This window comes from Bos grunniens, chromosome 20 (genome assembly GCF_055505025.1).
Source record: "Bos grunniens cultivar Pamir isolate PY7600 chromosome 20, Bosgru_T2T1.0, whole genome shotgun sequence".
Classification (NCBI taxonomy): domain Eukaryota; kingdom Metazoa; phylum Chordata; class Mammalia; order Artiodactyla; family Bovidae; genus Bos; species Bos grunniens.
Genome location: NC_141184.1, coordinates 72,828,062 through 72,846,769, shown reverse-complemented (window position 1 = coordinate 72,846,769; position 18,708 = coordinate 72,828,062). Strand labels below are relative to the sequence as shown.

The window sequence follows — 18,708 nt, the reverse complement described above, 5'->3', positions numbered from 1 at the left end:
AGTTGTTACCGAAACAGTAGAGAGCAGCAGGGAACTTCACAGCAGCTGGCTGCCTGTTGGGAACTGGGGTCACTGTGACAAAAGGCAGGGTTAGAGCTCCGGTCTGATTAGGGTTTGTACTTCCTGTGGTGTGGTGAGCCTTACTCGCTCCTGTTCCCGAGTGGTCTCAGATAATCAGGACTTAACCAGGAAAACCAAATCTGGCTTCTCCAAAACAAAGTGAGTCAGTCTGGTGCGTGCCAAAGTGTATCATTGTCCCCACCCCAAAAATAAAATACTAGAAAGCCATTGAAAAGTATGATGGGGAATGCTAATTAAAAGCATCACGATATACAAAATAATGGCTGTAAAAGGCAGATCAGAAAATACTATGTACCATATGCTATTGTTTTCTGCGGGTTTTAAAGCATAGCATATTGTTTGTGTACGTACATAGAGGAATACGCACACAGAAAAAGTAAGAAAGCTGCTTAGAAGCAAACGCTAACCTCTCAGGAACCTGAGCTTATAGATAGTTTAATTTTTTTCTTTTTTAAAAAAGAATCTGTCTAAATGTTCTACATTGAAAGTTTTTCAGAGTAAGAAGATCTGTTAAAAGAATAATCGTGCATTTACAAATACTAGTTGACTGGCATTTCACCAGGCATGCTCTTATCAGGTGTGTATTTCAGAGGAGATGAAAGCCATATTTTGGCTTACACGCCCGTAGCCATCTGCGGTCGGTAGGGTTCCCTCTAAATGATGATTCTGGTGACGTTTTAAGAAGGGTCTGTAGTGAACCCTTCTTCCCTTAACTTGTCAATAAGAATGAATAAGATTCTACAGATCTTCTTTAATATAGAAGAACTTTTTTTTTTTTTTTTAAGATGTCCTTGGGGAATGTTTAGGAAAAGCAAATACTCTGGCAGGAGGTGTTCTGCTCACTGAGATCAAGCCCAGGAACACTGAGAGAATATATACCCTGAGGGAGCTTCCGAAACAGAATGAATCCACTAGACATGTGCATTTAGGTTTTGTCTCAGCTTACTTAAAGCGACAGTGGCTACACCTCTCGGCCTGTGTTGATCCTCTGCTCTCCCTTTGTAGACAGAGGATAAGAACCGCCAGTTGCAGGAGCGCCTGGAGCTGGTAGAGAAGCTGCAGCAGAGACTGCGGAGGGCAGAGACGCTGCCCGAGGTGGAGGCGGAGCAGGCGCAGAGGGTGGCCTCGCTCTCCAAGGTGCTGCTCTGGGTCCCTGGGGGGCGGGCACAGGGAGGGCCTGTTCCCCTGCTCTCCCACCGCGCCCCTGCCGGTGCTGCTCAGTCCACACAGGAGCGCAGACATGGGGGTCGTGCTGCCAGTCTGAGATGGGAGCGCTCCCTGAGTGTCAGGCACGCCCCACTTCTGCGTCATCCCTACGTTAATTTCCCTCCAGTTTTGTCCCGAGTTCTGTGTGTCCCTAGGACGCTTCAGCTCCGAGTCACTGCTGCTCAGAGTTCAGTCAGCCACTCAAAGCCTAGCAGGATAGAGACCTAGAAAAATCCCATTCTCGTTTAAGAGATGGCCAAAATAGCTCTGTAATGAACACAGTTTTAAGTTTTATCCATACACTTGTTAAAGAAGTCCCAGCAGGGCACGTGCAGACCCGAGGCCCCACTCCCCACTCGCCATCCCCAGGAGCCCGCGGGTGAGAGGCCATGTCCTTGGGATGTGGCGCTGCTGGGGGCACCGACCCCATTGCCAGCCAGCCAGCCCACCCTGTCCTTCTGATGGGAAAGGTGTTGCCCTGCGCTGCCGGTGTGCACTGGCTGAACATAGAGAGTCGGGCCGGGTCTGTGCTGACGCGGCTGTCGGAAGCCTTGCCAGGAGCTCAGTGAGTGCCCGAGGGGCCATCACGTCGCGGGAGGCCGCCGGTGTCCGGTGCTCACAGACCCTCCCAGAGCAGGGTCACTAACAGCCGCCAGGGGGCACCCTTCTACCTGTGATCTTCCTCTCCAGGCTTGGTTTCTCCTCTCCCCTGGCATCTCTGCTGTCCATCCCCAGTCGGCCTTGTAGTCCGACCTTTTGTCTTCCGGAAGCTCCACCGCTCAGGAGGCTAAACGGTTCGAACTTCCTTCCCAGCTTAGGAAGGTAGAACGGGTGCCTCGCGTTTGCCGCTGTCTGCTGCTCACGCGGGCTCGCCACAGGCAGTCCGAGGAGGGAGCGCAGCGGCCGTGGGTGTGGGGCCTGGGGCACGGGGAGCACGTCTCCTCTCACGAGCTGGTCACCAGCATCCTCCGTGAGCCATGTGTCACACACGAAGCCGCGCAGGCTGTGTGAGCAGGCATGCGGGAGTGCTCCTGGCGAACCCAGGGCCCGTGGTTCGCACAGAGCATGGCCCGCTTGCCGCCCCTGCGATCACAGCCCGCGTGCTGTCAGGACAGGGTTGTTGTGAGCGGAGCTGACGCTGTTCTTGGCCGACAGGCAGGAGAGAGAGACACAGCAGCATCGAGGATAGGCTGCGCCAGATGGAGGCCCAACTGGAGGCAAAGAACAAGGAGCTGCAGCGGGTGCTTGTGCTGACAGGGAGGCGGTGTCTGGGCAGTAGACGTGGCTTGGGCGGGGGCCAGCACTGCCTTTCTCCACCAGTCCCGTCTCTGGCATCAAGTGTGTGCCTGTGTGGCCCCATCTGCTGATCCGGGCACCCACCTCCTTGGGAGCAGGGCCAGAGGTGGTCGCCCATAGGCAGTGAGTAGGAGCCAGGTCTTCCCCACATTCAAAGAGGCTGCTTGTTGCTCTGACCAGCCAGTCCGGGGAGCTGCTTGGGATACAGGTGGACCTCCCAACTGCCCCTCAGACAAACCTAGGGGTGCCAGCCTGGGGCCCATGAAACTGAAGGCATGGCACCCAGGTGTGGAGCCTGCTTGCCTCGGACGTGGCGCTGGAGTCCCACATGCCAAACCGCTGGTCCAGAAACGGTGTGTGTGTAGGATGGCTGCCTCTAGACAGGAGAACCGCAGTTGCCCTGCAACAGAAGGCGCGTCAGGAAAGGGTGATGGTGGAGGCTCACATCACCGAGTCCTGAGAGAGGTTTCCTGGAAAGGCTGGCCACACGGCAATACAGACCATCCAGGAAATGGAGTGGGGATCCCGGGTCCAGCCTCACGTGTCAGTACTGTCCCCACCATACCTGTGTTCTTGGGCCTGGACTGCAGAGCCTCACAGGCGAACTTCCAGGGAGCTGTGCTTCTGACTCCCATCATGAGACCCGCGGTGAGGCGCCCTCCCCGCTTAGGCAGAGAGCTCAATATCTGCCGATCAGGTGTGCACTTCTTACTTTCATAACTGCTGCTCAGAGGCTGTTGAGATCGGGATGCTGTTTATGACTAGACTAAGCCAATTCAAAGTCAACTTTTGTTTTGCTTTAAAAATCTTTGAATGCCGACGCCTTATTGTGGAAGCTGTGACAGGTTTTGTTTCCTTGGGCTCAAAAATCACTGCAGACGGTGACTGCAGCCATGAGATTAAAAAATGCTTGCTCCTTGGAAAGCTACGACAAACATAGACAGCATATTGAAAAGTAAGAGACATCACTTTGCCGACAAACCATATACTCAAACCATATATGACAAACCATATACTCAAAAACTATGGTTTTTCCGGTAATAACATATGGGTGTGAGAGTTGGACCATAAAGAAGGCTGAGCACTGAAGAATTGATGCTTTCGAATTGTGTTGCTGGAGAAGACTCTGCTTTAACAGAAAATAAACTTTTTAAATGTATTACGATAGAGAATTGCAAACATGCACAAAAGTGGATGGAGTAGTATAATAAATACCCATGACCCGTCCCGTCAATTATTCTCAGCAATTTCTCATACAGAGCCAATCTCAAATAGATCATTCTTTTGTCTTCTCTCCATTTTTTTTAATACAGTAGGTCCTAAAACAGCTTTTTAAACCTTGAAATTGATGCTCATCTTATAAAACACAGACTTGGCAACTTTGTTATTGCATTTAAAAATTGCTTGAGGTAATTATTTCCAGTTTTTTAATATGAATTTTCATATTGGAAAAGACCCTGATGCTGGGAAAGATTGAAGTCAGGAAGAGAGTGGATGACAGAGGATGAGATGGTTGGATGGCATCACCAACTCAGTGGACATGAGTTTGAGCAGATGCTTAGCAGAAGTCGAGTTCCATTTTCCTTATGGCTAATCCACTGCTATATCACCTATAGCACTTCTGGTTTTGAACACTGAATGTGTTTGCATTATAGATGGATTTAGAGTGTGTGGCTGTTGTGTGTGGTTCAGAATTCTGAGTAGTCCTTTCAGGGATCACCCAAAAGCTCAGACAAAGCGTGAGCCATTCACGTGGACTGTGCTGTGCGTCAGAAAGATAATACGAGCCACCTACACAATCTAAAATTTCCTAAAAACCAACGGGCTACTCGACGTCCTTCTTTCACCACGAGTCTTGAAATCCTCAGTGTGATTTCCACATCGGGCTTTGCACCAGCCTGTCTCACGTGCTCATGGGCTGCACGAGGCGAGTGACTGCCGTGGCCGACAGCACAGAGCTTCCAGGTTGAGTTGAGTGACTCACAAACTTGGCCCGTTTGACTTGTTTTACCCCATGAGCAAGTGAAGTGGGCTGTAGAGGAATGAATGTGAGGAATGCAGGTGAGCTCCATGGAGACAGTTTAAAGCAGTGAGAGGAGGGAGGGCAATAGAGTGAGTCATGTCCCCCTGACCCGAAACCCCCGCCTGAAGTCTAGCTTCTCTCTACAGACTTCATCGTTGTTAATGGCTTGCCATGTTTCCTCCAGAGAAACCTTTTCTACACCTGAGATGGAACTTCCTTTTCATTATGGTTTATAAGGGTTAATATTGTTCTGAGTGTTTCTATTTGCTAGGGACTCTTAGAGAACATTTTCTCAGAATTACAATGTTGGGAGTTGATACCTACTGATGTAACCTGTTCTGCACATTTTGGTGCAAGTCACTTTACATCCAAAAAGCAAGCGGTGCAGGCTGTGTCATTTGCTGTTTCGTAGGACCAGCTGATTCTAAACCTGGAAACCCTGAGAGCCGAAGTGGACCAGACGAGACTGCGAGGGGCTCCCTTCCACCACAGGTAGGCTGCTCCCCCGGGCAGCTCCCCTCAGTGCTGTCGAGTGTGACAAGGGCCTGTCTGGTGTGTGGACAGTATGACTGGGTGTTGCTCATGGTCGCACCTCAAGGAGCCTGTAGCTTCGTGGCCAGCGAGAGGGAAGAGACAAGCATCGTTCCTTAGGGTCAAACTTGGTACCACGGAGTGGTCGTCACAGGATTGACAACACTCAAAACCACAGGCAGAGGTTTGGAAGTAGGGGGCCGACCAGTTGGTATTTGGGCGTATTCATCTGAGGGGCCTGACAGACTGTGACACTGACGTTTCTGAAGAGTCACAGAAGGTTAATGACCTGTAGTCTTTTGACTGCGGTGGGAGGAATCACCTGGCTTGTGAATGAGGCGAGCAGATTACTGAGCATCCTGATTTTTTCTTCCTCGTTGTTATAGGGGCGGTAATTCTTATTAAGTATTTAAATGTTTCTTTGGCTTCTTCACGGAAAATGGTCACAAGTGAGAGAGAAACTTTAGCAAAGGTTATTAAGTGCTTACTGGTGACATTCATTCACCTGTAGGAAATGGACTACTGCTTGAATCCTGACTTAGGAGACAGTTTGGAGCCCATACGCATATTTCTGTGTTTGTGTGCTTAGGGGATCCTCGCAGTCCAGAGCCCCCACCCAGCCTTCTTCTAGAGAAAAGGAGATGTCATTTGAGACAAAGGCAGAGCCAGAAACTGGTCCTGTGTCTGAAACCATGGTGGGTGGAGTTCAAGGAGAGCACGTGCCCTACAGAACAGGAGGGGACGTGGCCGGACTTGGTGGCAGAGCTCCTCCAGGGTGAGGGGCTGGGGCTGTCAGAGGTGGGGAACCCCTGCTCCCAGGGTGGACGAGGTGAGTGTGAGGAGGACTGCGTAGACAGTGGAGGAAGAGGAGGTGGACATGGCCTCCTCCTCTTGGGGGTTTTTGGGTAACGAGGAGGGACCTGGTGCCAGGAACCGAGGCCTGACACAATTGGGGGCTTCAGATGGAGAAGCCTGGGGCCTGGTCACCAGTCCCGTGTGTCATTGAGAGTGAGAGACGAGAAGAGGAAGCAGCCGCGGGGCAGGAGGAGCCGCTGTGCTCTGAAGACAGTGGGCCACAGCGGCCAGTGCGAGGGAGGGGTGTCTCCAGGAGGCAGCTCTGGAGGGGGTCACAGCAGTGACTTAGCAGCACAGGTGGGGCCTCAGAGTGGGGCTTGTGGGCAGTGTGGGCTGGGTGGGGGGCACTGTGCTGCCTCAGGAGGGAGGGAGTGGGGACTGAAAACTGGCTCACAGGCAGGGCAGGCACGGCGTATTTGGTGGGACCTCCCAGAGGAATTGGTCACTGCCGGGGACCAGCCCCAGCTGATCCAGGGTATTCGAAGCGGGGACGGCGTCGGCGAGGATCAGGAAACAACTGCTTAATTAAATGTTAATTAAGGATATAAAGAGTAATAGAATGAGGATAGCTCAGTGAAGAAATTCAGTGGAGAAAAAAGGCTGAAATAGGGATAGCTCAGTGAGGAAATTCAGTGGAGAAAAGAGGCTGAATAATTCAGCCAGAAGGTAAGAGAAAGAACGACATGGTGAGACCAAGTTTCGGTGAACAAGGCCCGCACTTTATTTTTCAAAGTAGTTTTTATACCTTAAGTTATGCATAGAGGATAATGAGGGAAGGGGTAGAGTCTTGCAGCAAGCCAGGCTTTCTTCCTGCAAACTTATCATATGCAAAAGCTTAGGTGATTTGCATCATCTTCTGGCCCAGAGGCCTGTTAACACTTTAAGACCTTCTCTTCAGAAAACTTATTTTTCTCTAAAGGTGATTGGTCAGGAGCCACCCTCCAAAAGCATTAGATAAAGTTGCATTCCTACAGAGCAAAGGTGTGGTGGGCTATAACAAGAAAAAGAATTAACTCAAGGGTCCCAGGTTACAAACATTAAAGCTACTACTTACACCAATTATATTAATCAATACACTGCCAGGGACACAGCAGGTAAGGGATATGGAAACTTAGCAGCAAACATTGGCCCAACAAGTGAAAATCCCTTCACCAATACAATTTCTAATCAATCTTTTAACTACTCAAAAGAATCTGTGTTTAGACAGTTTAGAACATCTCCTGCCTCTCACAGTTGGGAGGCTCTGAACAATCACATGTGGCCGGAAAAACCTATTCAGGCAGGCTAGAGGATTTCCAAAGGAGTTTGTAGGTTGAAACACTGTCACACCCAGGAATTATTAACTGGAGCTGTAAGCTAACTCTTTTTTCAGAGAGGTAGTGGGGGACAGCCCCCCGTAAAGTCAGAGGTGTAGGTGAAAGCACAAAGCAGAAAGTAGGCAGACTCTGGTTTTGGGGGTAGATTGCTCGAGAATTTCCAGGGAGACTCCTGAGGCTTGATCCCCGCCTTTGCGTATGCCAAGCCTCCTTCCTCATGACCTTTGCCAGGGGCGGAGGTCGCTCCCCGCATCTCCCCCTTTTTTATTTCTTAAAACAGCCAGAGGCAGCTCAGTCGCAAGCTTTTGAATGTTCTGCCGAAGAATCCTGACAATACAAGGAAGAATGATTATGAGAAGCAAAATTAGAACTAAAGATATTAGACAGAATGTTTTTTCCAGTAAAGTTAGAGAAGGTGTGAAATAAGTCATTAGCTGCTCCAGTGGTGGTAAAATCCAGTCGACAGTGTTCCAGGGTCTGTATTTGATTATGAAATTTCCCTAAGTCCAGGCCAGTGTCAGAGCTGTTGCAAACACCTGAGATATGTTTTTTGATTTTTTCCCATTCATAATCTGTCTCGTTTACCTTTAAAGATGTCACGCATATCCACCAGTAATCAGCGTGGCAAGACAGAGCCATTTTCACTTTTAAAGCCTGTAACTCAGTCCCAGTATGCATTATTGCCTCTTCTAAGGCATCTACTCTCATCTCCAATTTTCTGTCTATAACTTCCTGTGTTGCTAGACTTAAAGAGACATTTTTAGACATAGCATCAACATATTGGGCAGTATGCACTTGTTGAGTCAATGATATTGCTGCCACAGTAACAGAAGTAATTGCTGCTATTAAAGCTGCTATTCCTAAAATAAGTACCCACAAATCGTCATGATCACATTAAATCTTGTAGTTGTTTTAACACAGCAAGACTATAGTTATATGAATAAGTGGTTACATCATAAGATAAGGTGGACGTTGTAACACTACAAAGGAGCAAACATTATACTGAGGGTTTAAACAAGATGAGAGCACGCATTGTTCACAAGTCACTACATTGGGTCCACCAGTGAAAGTCACATGTACATTAAGTTTTCCAGAATCGTTGGTAAAGAGAAAAACATAAGGAGAGGGTAGACAAGCCAAAACAGAATAAGTAGAATTATTTTCTGGTTGGAGTTCGCACTGCAGCAGCCCCGTTGGTCCCGCCGGGATCTCGATGTTTATCTTGCCTCCCCTTCCGGCGGGCTCCTCTTTTGTGATCGAAGCTATGGGGGAACTGGATGTCTGGGGGTCTGCAACATGGCGAATCAACCTGTCCTGGATCTAAATTGGAGAATCTGCATCCTGTGGAAAAATACAAGCACATCCTCGACCGCTAGTTAATAATGGGTCAGGACCCTTCCATTGTCCTGAGAGGAGGTCCTTCCATTTGACTAATGGTTTTCCATTTAATTGCTCCAGGCATCAATGACGAAGCATTGCAGTAGTTCCAGCCAGATCAGTATTTAGAATATTTATTACAAAAAGAGCAAATATTTATTACGAAAAGAGCATGTTGCAAGATTTGATGGGGACAGCTATACTTAAACTCCCCTTCTTTTAGTTTTTGAATTTGGATTTTTAATGTTTGATGTGCTCTTTCCACAATGGCTTGTCCCTGGGGATTATAAGGGATGCCTGTATTATGTTTAATTTGAAACTTTATACAAAATTCCTGAAAAGACTTAGAAGTATAAGCAGGAGCATTGTCAGTTTTCAAGGCTTTTGGTAGGCCCAAATATGAAAAACAAGTAAAGAGATGTTGTATTACATCTTTAACTGCCTCTCCGGTACGAGCAGTTGCAATAATAAAATGAGAAAAGGTATCTACAGTTACATGAACAAAGGACAGTTTTCCAAATGAAGAGACATGAGTTACATCCATTTGCCAGAGTACATTAGGTTTGAGACTGCGAGGATTAACTCCCATAGGTAGACTATTATAAACAGTGGGGCAGTGTAGGCAAGAATGCACAATCTCTCGAGCAGTCTCTCTGGGAATTTGGAATTGATATCTTAAAGCAGTAGCATATTGATGATGAAGTGAGTGAGAGGCTCTGGCCTCCTCAATCACAGTAGCCACTGTATTTCTGGTTAACAAGTTAGCCAAATCATTAAAGGCATTTTAAGGGCCGGGCAATCTGGAATGAGCCCAAATGTGTCCAATGAAAAATATTTTATTTTTTTTTTAATTTGTTTTTGTAATTTAGTTAACAAATGAAATATGGTAGTTTTATTTTCAGACAAAACCTCAGTTTTAATATGTGGAAACAACCTGACAATATACTGAGAATCAGAATAAAGGTTAAATTCCTCATCTGCAAACATAGGAAAAGCCTCTATGACTGTTGTTATTTCAGCGCTTTGAGCTGAAGTTTCCTGTGTTTCTAAAACCTTTTGGTGATTTTTAGTAACTATGGAGGCTTTACCGTTTGCTGACCCATCAGTAAAAACTATCTGAGCATTTGGAATAGGAGATTGTTTACATCTGACAGGAAAAATAACTGGATGTCTGGATATAAAATTTAGCAAAACATGTGAAGGTAAATGATGCAAAAATTTTGACCAAAATAGTTTCCTATAGCAATCTGCCAATTTTCAAACATTAGAAGAGCATCAAGTTGTTCCTTATTATATGGAATTACAATTTCTGATGGCTCTTTACCAAATAATTCAATGCTCCACTTTTTTCCTTTAATATCAAAGTAGCTATCAATCCTGGATAAGAAGCCACTACTTTTTTAGTTTGAGCGGAAAGATGGACCCACTCTAGGGGGCCGTTTTGCTATAAAACCAATTTTTTGTCTGGCCACCCCAATTACACCTATGGGGGTTTTATGGCAAAGGAATTATCAAGCAGTTGTCAATTTAATTTTTAAAATGTACATTTTAACAATAGAAATTTAGAGATATGTTAATTTAGGTCTAATGTTTAGTTTAGGTCTCTATAAATTTAAATAATACATGTATAACCTCCTTATCTCATTTTGATATACAGATATACCTAAATGCAAAGTGTATTTATATATGGCAACAAGTATAGACTTATTGACATAATATACTTGAATTAATATTTATAATTAATGTTAATTAATATATATTACAGCAATACAACACATACACAGCTAATAGCAACCAACACAAACCAATGTACTGTAATAATACATGTCACACATATATAATTATACAGTATACAGAACATATATCATCACAGCACATCAATCCATACCAATTAATATCAGCCACACACATTATATTACTGCAATATACATTTAATTACACAGTATATATATAATACATATATTGATTTGTATACAAATTAAGTAAGTATAGATCTATTAAATAGAATTAGGCATACCTTTATTATGTTTTATTTATACCCATACCTAATTAGGCAAACTGTAGTTAGGCAAATATATTTATATTACGTATTTATAACAATATATAAAGTATTGTTAATTGTACCACCTGTTGATAACTAAGAAATTGAGAAAACCCTTCTCTGAGTATCTCCTATTTGAGACAGCACGTCCCTCCCCCATAGGGTAAAGGGGAGCTTAGGAACTACATATGGTTGGAAAGTTCCACAGGTATCCTCAAACTGCCAATCTAACATTTTTGAACTTTTAACTACTGTGGGGGCTTGAGGGCAAATGAAACAAAATTTGACCCCTGAAATCTATCAGGGCAACTTGCCAATCATCACTACTTTGTAAAAGACTTGCAGTTGATCCTTATTGAGTGAAATTACTATATTTGCTACTTCTTTTCTAAAAAGTTCCACACTCTTTTTTTCCTCCTTTTATAATTAATTGTGCCACCAAGCGGGGATAAGATAAAACTGTATTTCTTGGGGTCACCGGTAGGTGGAACCAATAGGCCTTTTTGTCACAATCACCCTGTAGGTGTGTTTTATGGCAAGAATAATTTAATTTCATCTTTTGGTAATATTAATCCTAATTAACTGATCATTTAAAGTCTCATCTACTTTAACAAGAGCCAACTCTGTCTCATTAGTCAACTTAGAACTGGAATTAGGGTCGCTTTTTAAGCAATTAAACAAAGGCTTTAAATCTGCAGTGGTCAGTTTTAAATGAGGGCGTATCCAATTAATGTCCCCTAATAATTTTTGGAAATCATTTAAAGTTAGTAAACAATCTCTCCGCAGCTTCAAAGGGGCATTATCAGTTTTTAAAACTTTTGGCAGACCTAAATATGAGAAGCAAGTAAAGAGGTGTTGCACAACATGTTTATAAGCTTCTCCAGTTATCGTTTTGTAATCTAAATCTGGTTTATAGCCTTTTAGATGACAAGCAACCATCTAATCTTTGCTTGAATACTTCCAGCAACGGGGAACTCACTACTCTTCAAGGTTTTAAACTCTCCCTCACCCTTTTCTCTACAGCATTCCCACCCCGCATACCACTTTTTCTAATCTCATTTTCAGTAGTATGTGTTGGCCAGGAGTTGGGTCAGTCTTTCCCAGCAATGTTAAGAGACGTCTGTTCCTGTGTCTAATAGCCCTGACATTTTATTTTCTTGAATTAAAAGATCTTTTAAAGGCCTTGGAGCTGTAATTTCCTGCACCCCAAAAGCTAGATAACTAAATCTAAATGCTCTGTGGCTCTTAGCTTGAGAAGTCAAGGTTTTTCTTGTCTGATAGTAAGGTAAAAGCAAAAGCTGTGTTTACTCTTAGACATTTATTAATTTGCACAGTTTTGGTAGGCAGTGAGATCAAAACTGTAATTTCTCAATATAATCAGAATCTACTACACCATACACCACCCAAATTCCTTGAAAAGAAAGCGAGCTACACCCTAGCACAAGTCCTACAATGCCCTCAGGCAGGGGGCCAGCCACTCCCATTGGAATCAGAGCAACCGGCATATCAGGGGTTAATATTGTTCTCCAAGGAGCACTGCATATTGTGCACGCAGTCTGTTTTAAAATCTCCACTGTTCAAAAAACTTTTTATCTTCCTCAGTCTTAGGCAACACTTTGAGAGGCTTTGGGGGCAAAGTGGGGAACTCTTGGGCCCTGGAAGGCGCAAACAGAGGCGGCAGCAATGGCCTTAAATCAGAAAGTGGTGGATAAGTTTTTTTTGTTTGTTTGTTTTTTAAAGGTTTGCGCAGAGGGGGAGGGAGCTCGCCAGGGCACCTGGTCACAGCGTCTCTTACAGTCTCTCTCTTCCTCTCTTCCTGCTTTTCTCACTTTTTTCTCCCCCTTCATTTTTCACTACCCTTCTCTTTCCTTCGTTTCTTTCCCTTTACCCTCTTTCTCTCTTTTTCTTCCCTCCTCCCTCTCTTTCTCTCTGTATCTCTTTTTCTAACTTCCTTTCTTCCTTTCTCAATCTTGCTGCATTCCCTGATTCCTTCCTTCTCTGTTCCTCTCTCCTTTTCACTCTTTAGCTTTTTCTCTATCTTTAGATCTTTCTCTATTTTCTTTTTTTTTTTACTTTTTTTTTTCTTTTTTCTTTTTCTTTTTCTTTTTTTTTTTTTTGCTTGGGTGAGGCCCCCCTGAGGGGGTTTTCTGCAAGGAGCAGGCTCTGTATATTGTGTATTTTTTTTTTAAAGCTCCTTTGTTTAAAAGAAATCTTTTTTATCTTTTTCAGCCTTATGCAATGCTCTGGGAGACTTTGGATGTAAACTGGGGAATTTTTAGGCCCTGGGAGGTGCAAGCGGAGGTGGAGTAGTCGCCTTAAATCAGAAATTGTTGGATAAATTTTTAAAGGTTTGTGTAGAGGGGGAGGGGGCTCTCCAGGGCGCCCGGCCGCAGCGTCCTGTAAGCCCTCTCCTTCCTCCGGAGGTAGAGCACAGTCTCCCTCCTTTTCTTCGTCAATGGCAGAAAATATGATCTGCGCAGAAGGTGGAGACCCACTACCATCCACCGCTATAGCCTCTCCCATAGGCTATCCCACAGCCTCATGATGAGGGTCCAGAACATTTTTAATCATATTTATAGGATAAATTTTTAGTTGTTTTTTACCTTCACCCAAGTATCTAAATGAACAGTAACCTCTTTAACAGTTTCAAGATTACTTGTATAAAGAGTTGCCATTCTTAGTTTCAGTGTTACCCATGTCAGAAAATTAAGTATAATAGAAGATAAAGCTTTTAGCTTTTAGAAGATCAGGCTTTTCTTTGGCCTTTTAACTCTAGAAACCGGGTTTTCTCTCAAACCCCTTTGACACTTTCAATAAAAACCGGGTTTTCTCTCAAACCCTTTAACACTTCCCACCAGTACTCGCCCTGTCTGTCCTACAGGGGGGTCCGCGGCACCCTGGGTGGGGGCCTATCCGTCCCGTAAATTGAACACTTTCTCAACACTTTTTCAATTCAACACTTTCTCAACACTTTTTCTGAGGTAGCTACCTTCGAATCAGCCTGTTCGGGCACCACTTGCCGGGGACCAGCCCCAGCTGATCCAGGGTATTCGAAGCGGGGAGAGGATCAGGAAACAACTGCTTAATTAAACGTTAATTAAGGATATAAAGAGTAATAGAATGAGGATAGCTCAGTGAAGAAATTCAGTGGAGAAAAGAGGCTGAAATAAGGATAGCTCAGTGAGGAAATTCAGTGGAGAAAAGAGGCTGAATAATTCAGCCAGAAGGTAAGAGAAAGAACGACATGGTGAGACCAAGTTTCGGTGAACAAGGCCCGCACTTTATTTTTCAAAGTAGTTTTTATACCTTAAGTTATGCATAGAGGATAATGAGGGAAGGGGTAGAGTCTTGCAGCAAGCCAGGCTTTCTTCCTGCAAACTTATCATATGCAAAAGCTTAGGTGATTTGCATCATCTTCTGGCCCAGAGGCCTGTTAACACTTTAAGACCTTCTCTTCAGAAAACTTATTTTTCTCTAAAGGTGATTGGTCAGGAGCCACCCTCCAAAAGCATTAGATAAAGTTGCATTCCTACAGAGCAAAGGTGTGGTGGGCTATAACAAGAAAAAGAATTAACTCAAGGGTCCCAGGTTACAAACATTAAAGCTACTACTTACACCAATTATATTAATCAATACACTGCCAGGGACACAGCAGGTAAGGGATATGGAAACTTAGCAGCAAACATTGGCCCAACAAGTGAAAATCCCTTCACCAATACAATTTCTAATCAATCTTTTAACTACTCAAAAGAATCTGTGTTTAGACAGTTTAGAACATCTCCTGCCTCTCACAGTTGGGAGGCTCTGAACAATCACATGTGGCCGGAAAAACCTATTCAGGCAGGCTAGAGGATTTCCAAAGGAGTTTGTAGGTTGAAACACTGTCACACCCAGGAATTATTAACTGGAGCTGTAAGCTAACTCTTTTTTCAGAGAGGTAGTGGGGGACAGCCCCCCGTAAAGTCAGAGGTGTAGGTGAAAGCACAAAGCAGAAAGTAGGCAGACTCTGGTTTTGGGGGTAGATTGCTCGAGAATTTCCAGGGAGACTCCTGAGGCTGGATCCCGCCTTTGCATATGCCAAGCCTCCTACCTCATGACCTTTGCCAGGGGTGGGGCTCGCTCCCCGCAGGTCAACCTGTCTCTGAGACCTTCTCCCGGAGGAAAGAGCTTCGGGTGAGGAGGGGGAGAGAGATGGAGGCTGCACCCCGCAAGGGGACTGGGAGGTGATGGTTGGGGGTCGACCCAACCCGGAGGCCTCTGTGGCCCTCAGAGGACCCTCGAGGGTCCCCAGTCCACAGCAGGACTGTGTCGTACCCCCCACTCAGTTCCCAAGTGTGCTCTAGCCCGAGGCCCTTGGGTGGAAGTGGAGCAGAGAAGGGAACACTTCTGTCAGGAGGGAGGGGAGATGGGAGGGAAGACAGGTGTGGCTCCTGGAGATTCCAGACTTCCATCTCCTGTGCAGCACAGTGTTCACAAAACCGTCGAGCAGAGCAGCCTGTGACCCCGAGCAGGCTGAGCTGGTGGTTGGCCCTGGCCACTCTGCAGACGTATGGGGTGTCCTGTCCTCGGAGGAAGGCCCTGTCTCCTGGGTTTAGGGAATCCTGCACATGGAGGCACCACCTTCGTCCCAGAGACAAGACTGAGCAGAACCCGGGCGGTCCTGCAGTGCAGGCTGCTCACAGTCAAGGCGGGGCTGCCCTGCCTCCCAGCAGGCCCCTGCTGAGTGAGCTCCTGGCACCTGCAGGCCCAGGCCTTAGTGCTCAGGGCCTGAGCATCTGTGCTGGGCCTTGTTCAGCCCAGACTCTGGTGACACGCTCACCTCTGCTTTAATGGGAGACACCAGTGGTGCTCAGCTCCGAGCTGTGGGTCCAAGGCTTTTCTGCTGCGGGTTGTCTGAGGCGCCTTTAAAAACACTGAGAGCGGTGCAGACAGTGTTCCAGGCAGACCAGCGATTGTGATCCACAAACTTCCCGTGAGAGAGGGAGGTCAGAGCAGGCGTGGGCCAAAGGGGAGGTGGGGTGCCAAGGGGAAAGCAGAGCAGGTGCACACCCTGCCCTGGGACCTGAGAGCGGGCTCCAGGGGGACCCTGGACGCCCCAACCCCAGACAGCCGATCCTGTCCTAGTCAGCTCCACACCCTCGCGGCAGCACTGCCTTCCCCACATACAGGAGTTTTCCAGCTGCTGGGGATGAGCCCTGAGTGTCTGCAGAGCAGCGGGCGGCCTGTTGCTATTGGAGCCAGGAGGGCAGTGCCCTCCCGGGGGCCCTTTTGCTGTGAAATTGCCGATCTTCCAAATGGACAGGCTCTGGCTCGTCTGACAGAGTGAGCTCTCTTTTCTTCTAACAGCACTCTTCTTCCCCGTGTGTTTCAGCCGACCCCACTTGGGCAGCGCCCCGGACCTCAGGTTCCCTGTGGCGGACCGGCCGGCAGATTCCTTGGGCAACGGGGCGGTGCTGCGGTGCCCCCAGAAAGGCCGGCTGGCAGCGCTGCACGATGAGCCATCCGAGGCAAGGACCCCACCGCCCCCTTCCCATCCCTGGTGGGCACCTTGTGAGGAACCTGCCCCCTCACACTGTGGTCCTGAGGTGGGTTTGGAACAAAGCGCTGATAGATTGCTTTACGTCTCCCCATTTTCCTTTTTCTGGCTAAGAGTTTACTTTGAAGGCATGCTTTTTTTCCTTAACCAATTTTGATTATTTGTGGCCTACTGTGAGGCCCAGCATGGTACTAATTAGCACAGTTTTGAAATCGTCCTACGAGTAAATGGATACACATATCCATCAGCTTATAGTGAGAAGAATTCTCATTGGGAGTTTAAGTGCCTTTATCTTTTCGCCTCATTCATGCCATGTATTTGTTCATACATGTCTGTGTTTTGAGCTTCCACATTCAGTGAGCAGTTAGTTTGGGCCAGACATGGTCAGAAGTAGGACTCCAGCAGTGAATTAAAAACCGTGTGTGTCCTTTATCCACTGCTATGTAACGAATCATTGCAAAGCTTAGTGACTTCCCAGGGAGCAGCTCACAGTCCCCAGTGCCTGTGCATTCTAGCAGGCGGGCCTGGTTCAGGGCCTCCTGAGGGCAAGGGAAGGCCCCCCAGGGCTGGATGGCAGGCTTTCAGACTCACCTGGCTGCTGGGGACAGGCCGAGGTCCCTGCCGTGTGGCTTTCCCATGGCCTGGCGCTCCTCAGAACACCCTCTGAGAGCGAGAGTGCGGGGTTTAGCCCGGGGCCTTTCACGCCCTGGTCTCAAGGCCGCACACCTTCACTTCTGTTTGCGAGAGTGAGCTGCGAAGTCCTGCCTCGCTCAGGGGCTGAGCAGGAGTTGCCCCTTCTGCTTCTTGAAGGGAGGAGGATGGAAGAATTTGTGGACCCCTTTTTAAACCTGCGCAGCCTGTTGAACAGTAATGAGCAGGGAAAGGAGACCAGAGTGCCTGAGTTGTCCAAGGAGGAGGGGATGATCGTGTGTAAACAGGGTGGCCAGTGAGGTGACACCAGGAGGGTGACCTTGAACCAGAGACCCAGAGGCAGGAAGAGAAGTAGCCACTAGGAGATAGAAAAAGGGTCATGTCAACCAGCGGGGACAAGGGAGAGAGTAGGCCACATCAGGGAGGAGCCTGGGCTCAGGCCTGAGCAGCTTGAGGCCAGAGCCTGTTTCCTGAGGTGAGGAGGGCTGCCGGGGCGGGGAGCTAAGAGCCAGGCCTCAGCCCTGTTGAGGTGGACGAGCCCATTGGGTGTCCCGGGGACGTGTCAGGAGAACAGCTGAGTGTTCTGGCCTGCATCCGGGAGAGACCTCATTCAGGTCAGGGTGGACTTCGGGTCGTGGGCATACAGATGGCATTAAAGGCACGAGCACAGTAAAGTCACCAGGCGGGTGCCGGTGGAGAGAGATGGGGTGCAAGGGTAGGGCTGTGGGGCATCCTGCATTCCAAGGTTGAGAAGGGGTGCAAGGGACTGAGGAATAACTGCAGGGAGGGCAGGGCCTGGAGCCCAGGGAGAGACATGCTGGGGGCTGGGGGTGGCATGGGGGAGGGCAAGGAAAGGAAGGGGCTTGGTAACTCCGGTTCCTCGAGCCCCCGGGGAATTGCCCTGCAGGGCGGGGCTCACCGCCTGCTGGCAGAGAAGTGGAGACCTGGCAGGGAGGGGGACCATAGAGGCCACTCCCAAGGAGCTTTCAGAGACCCGCAGTGGGCGCTGCAGGGAGCCCTGGAGGAGGAATCTGCTGGTTCCCCTTGTGCAATTGGAAGGCAAGAGAAGGGAGAGGACATGCCGACCGGGCTGATGGGGTGAACCCATAGGCAGCTGGTTCGCTGGAGCAGAGGAGGAATGATGGCAGGCGGTCCCGGAGCCAGCGAATGGGGTAGCCCAGCCCTGGGGCGGGGTCGTGATGAAGACAGGAGGCTAGGGCACTGGACACAGGGGCAGGGAGCCAGCAAGCCAGCACCTCGAGGCTGCCCCTCAGTTCCTTTGAGGTCCTGTCTGGGAAAGAAGGCAGGACCTGGGTGACAGTGTGGCAGGGGGGACGTTTTCCGAGAGAAGGGTGTGAGGTGTGAGAGCGGGAGGGCGGCACGGGGCCCCGCTGGCACTATCCCATGTGTCTCTGATGACAGAGCCACCCTTGCAGTGCGAGGAGCCATCCCCCAGAACAGCCCGAGGGCCTGTGTCCCGAGAGGAGAGCCACGGAGGGGCTGGCCCTCCCGTCTCCTGGCTGCCCCTGCTTGCGCCTCTCTGTGGGTGTTCAGACCAGCCTGGGAAACGGAGGACTGGGAGCCTGCGAGGACGGCACACTCTGGTGAACTGGTACCAGTGATGACCGCTGATAGGGACCCAGCGGCTGCCGAGCTGAAGGGTTCTTTTTTCTTATTTTCCTCCAGCCTGGCTGATGGAGGCATGGATGTATTTTTGTAATTTTCAGTTTCTGTCTCTGACTCCATCAGCCCACCCTTGTGAATAACCTCATAGGATTGCCTGCCGTCCACGCTG

At 47.9% G+C, this 18,708-nt stretch overlaps 1 protein-coding gene across 1 annotated transcript in view; it reads left to right on the top strand.

Annotated features, from left to right (window-relative positions):
• Positions 1–18,708, top strand: part of LOC147350753 (liprin-alpha-1-like) — a 56,128-nt gene that overhangs the window by 33,592 nt on the left and 3,828 nt on the right. Inside the window, exons 7-10 of the mRNA XM_086362326.1 lie at positions 1,183–1,187; positions 2,450–2,651; positions 5,019–5,098; positions 16,098–16,233. Coding sequence (XP_086218452.1) covers positions 1,183–1,187; positions 2,450–2,651; positions 5,019–5,098; positions 16,098–16,233 — 423 coding nt within the window. The remainder of the gene's footprint in view (positions 1–1,182; positions 1,188–2,449; positions 2,652–5,018; positions 5,099–16,097; positions 16,234–18,708) is intronic.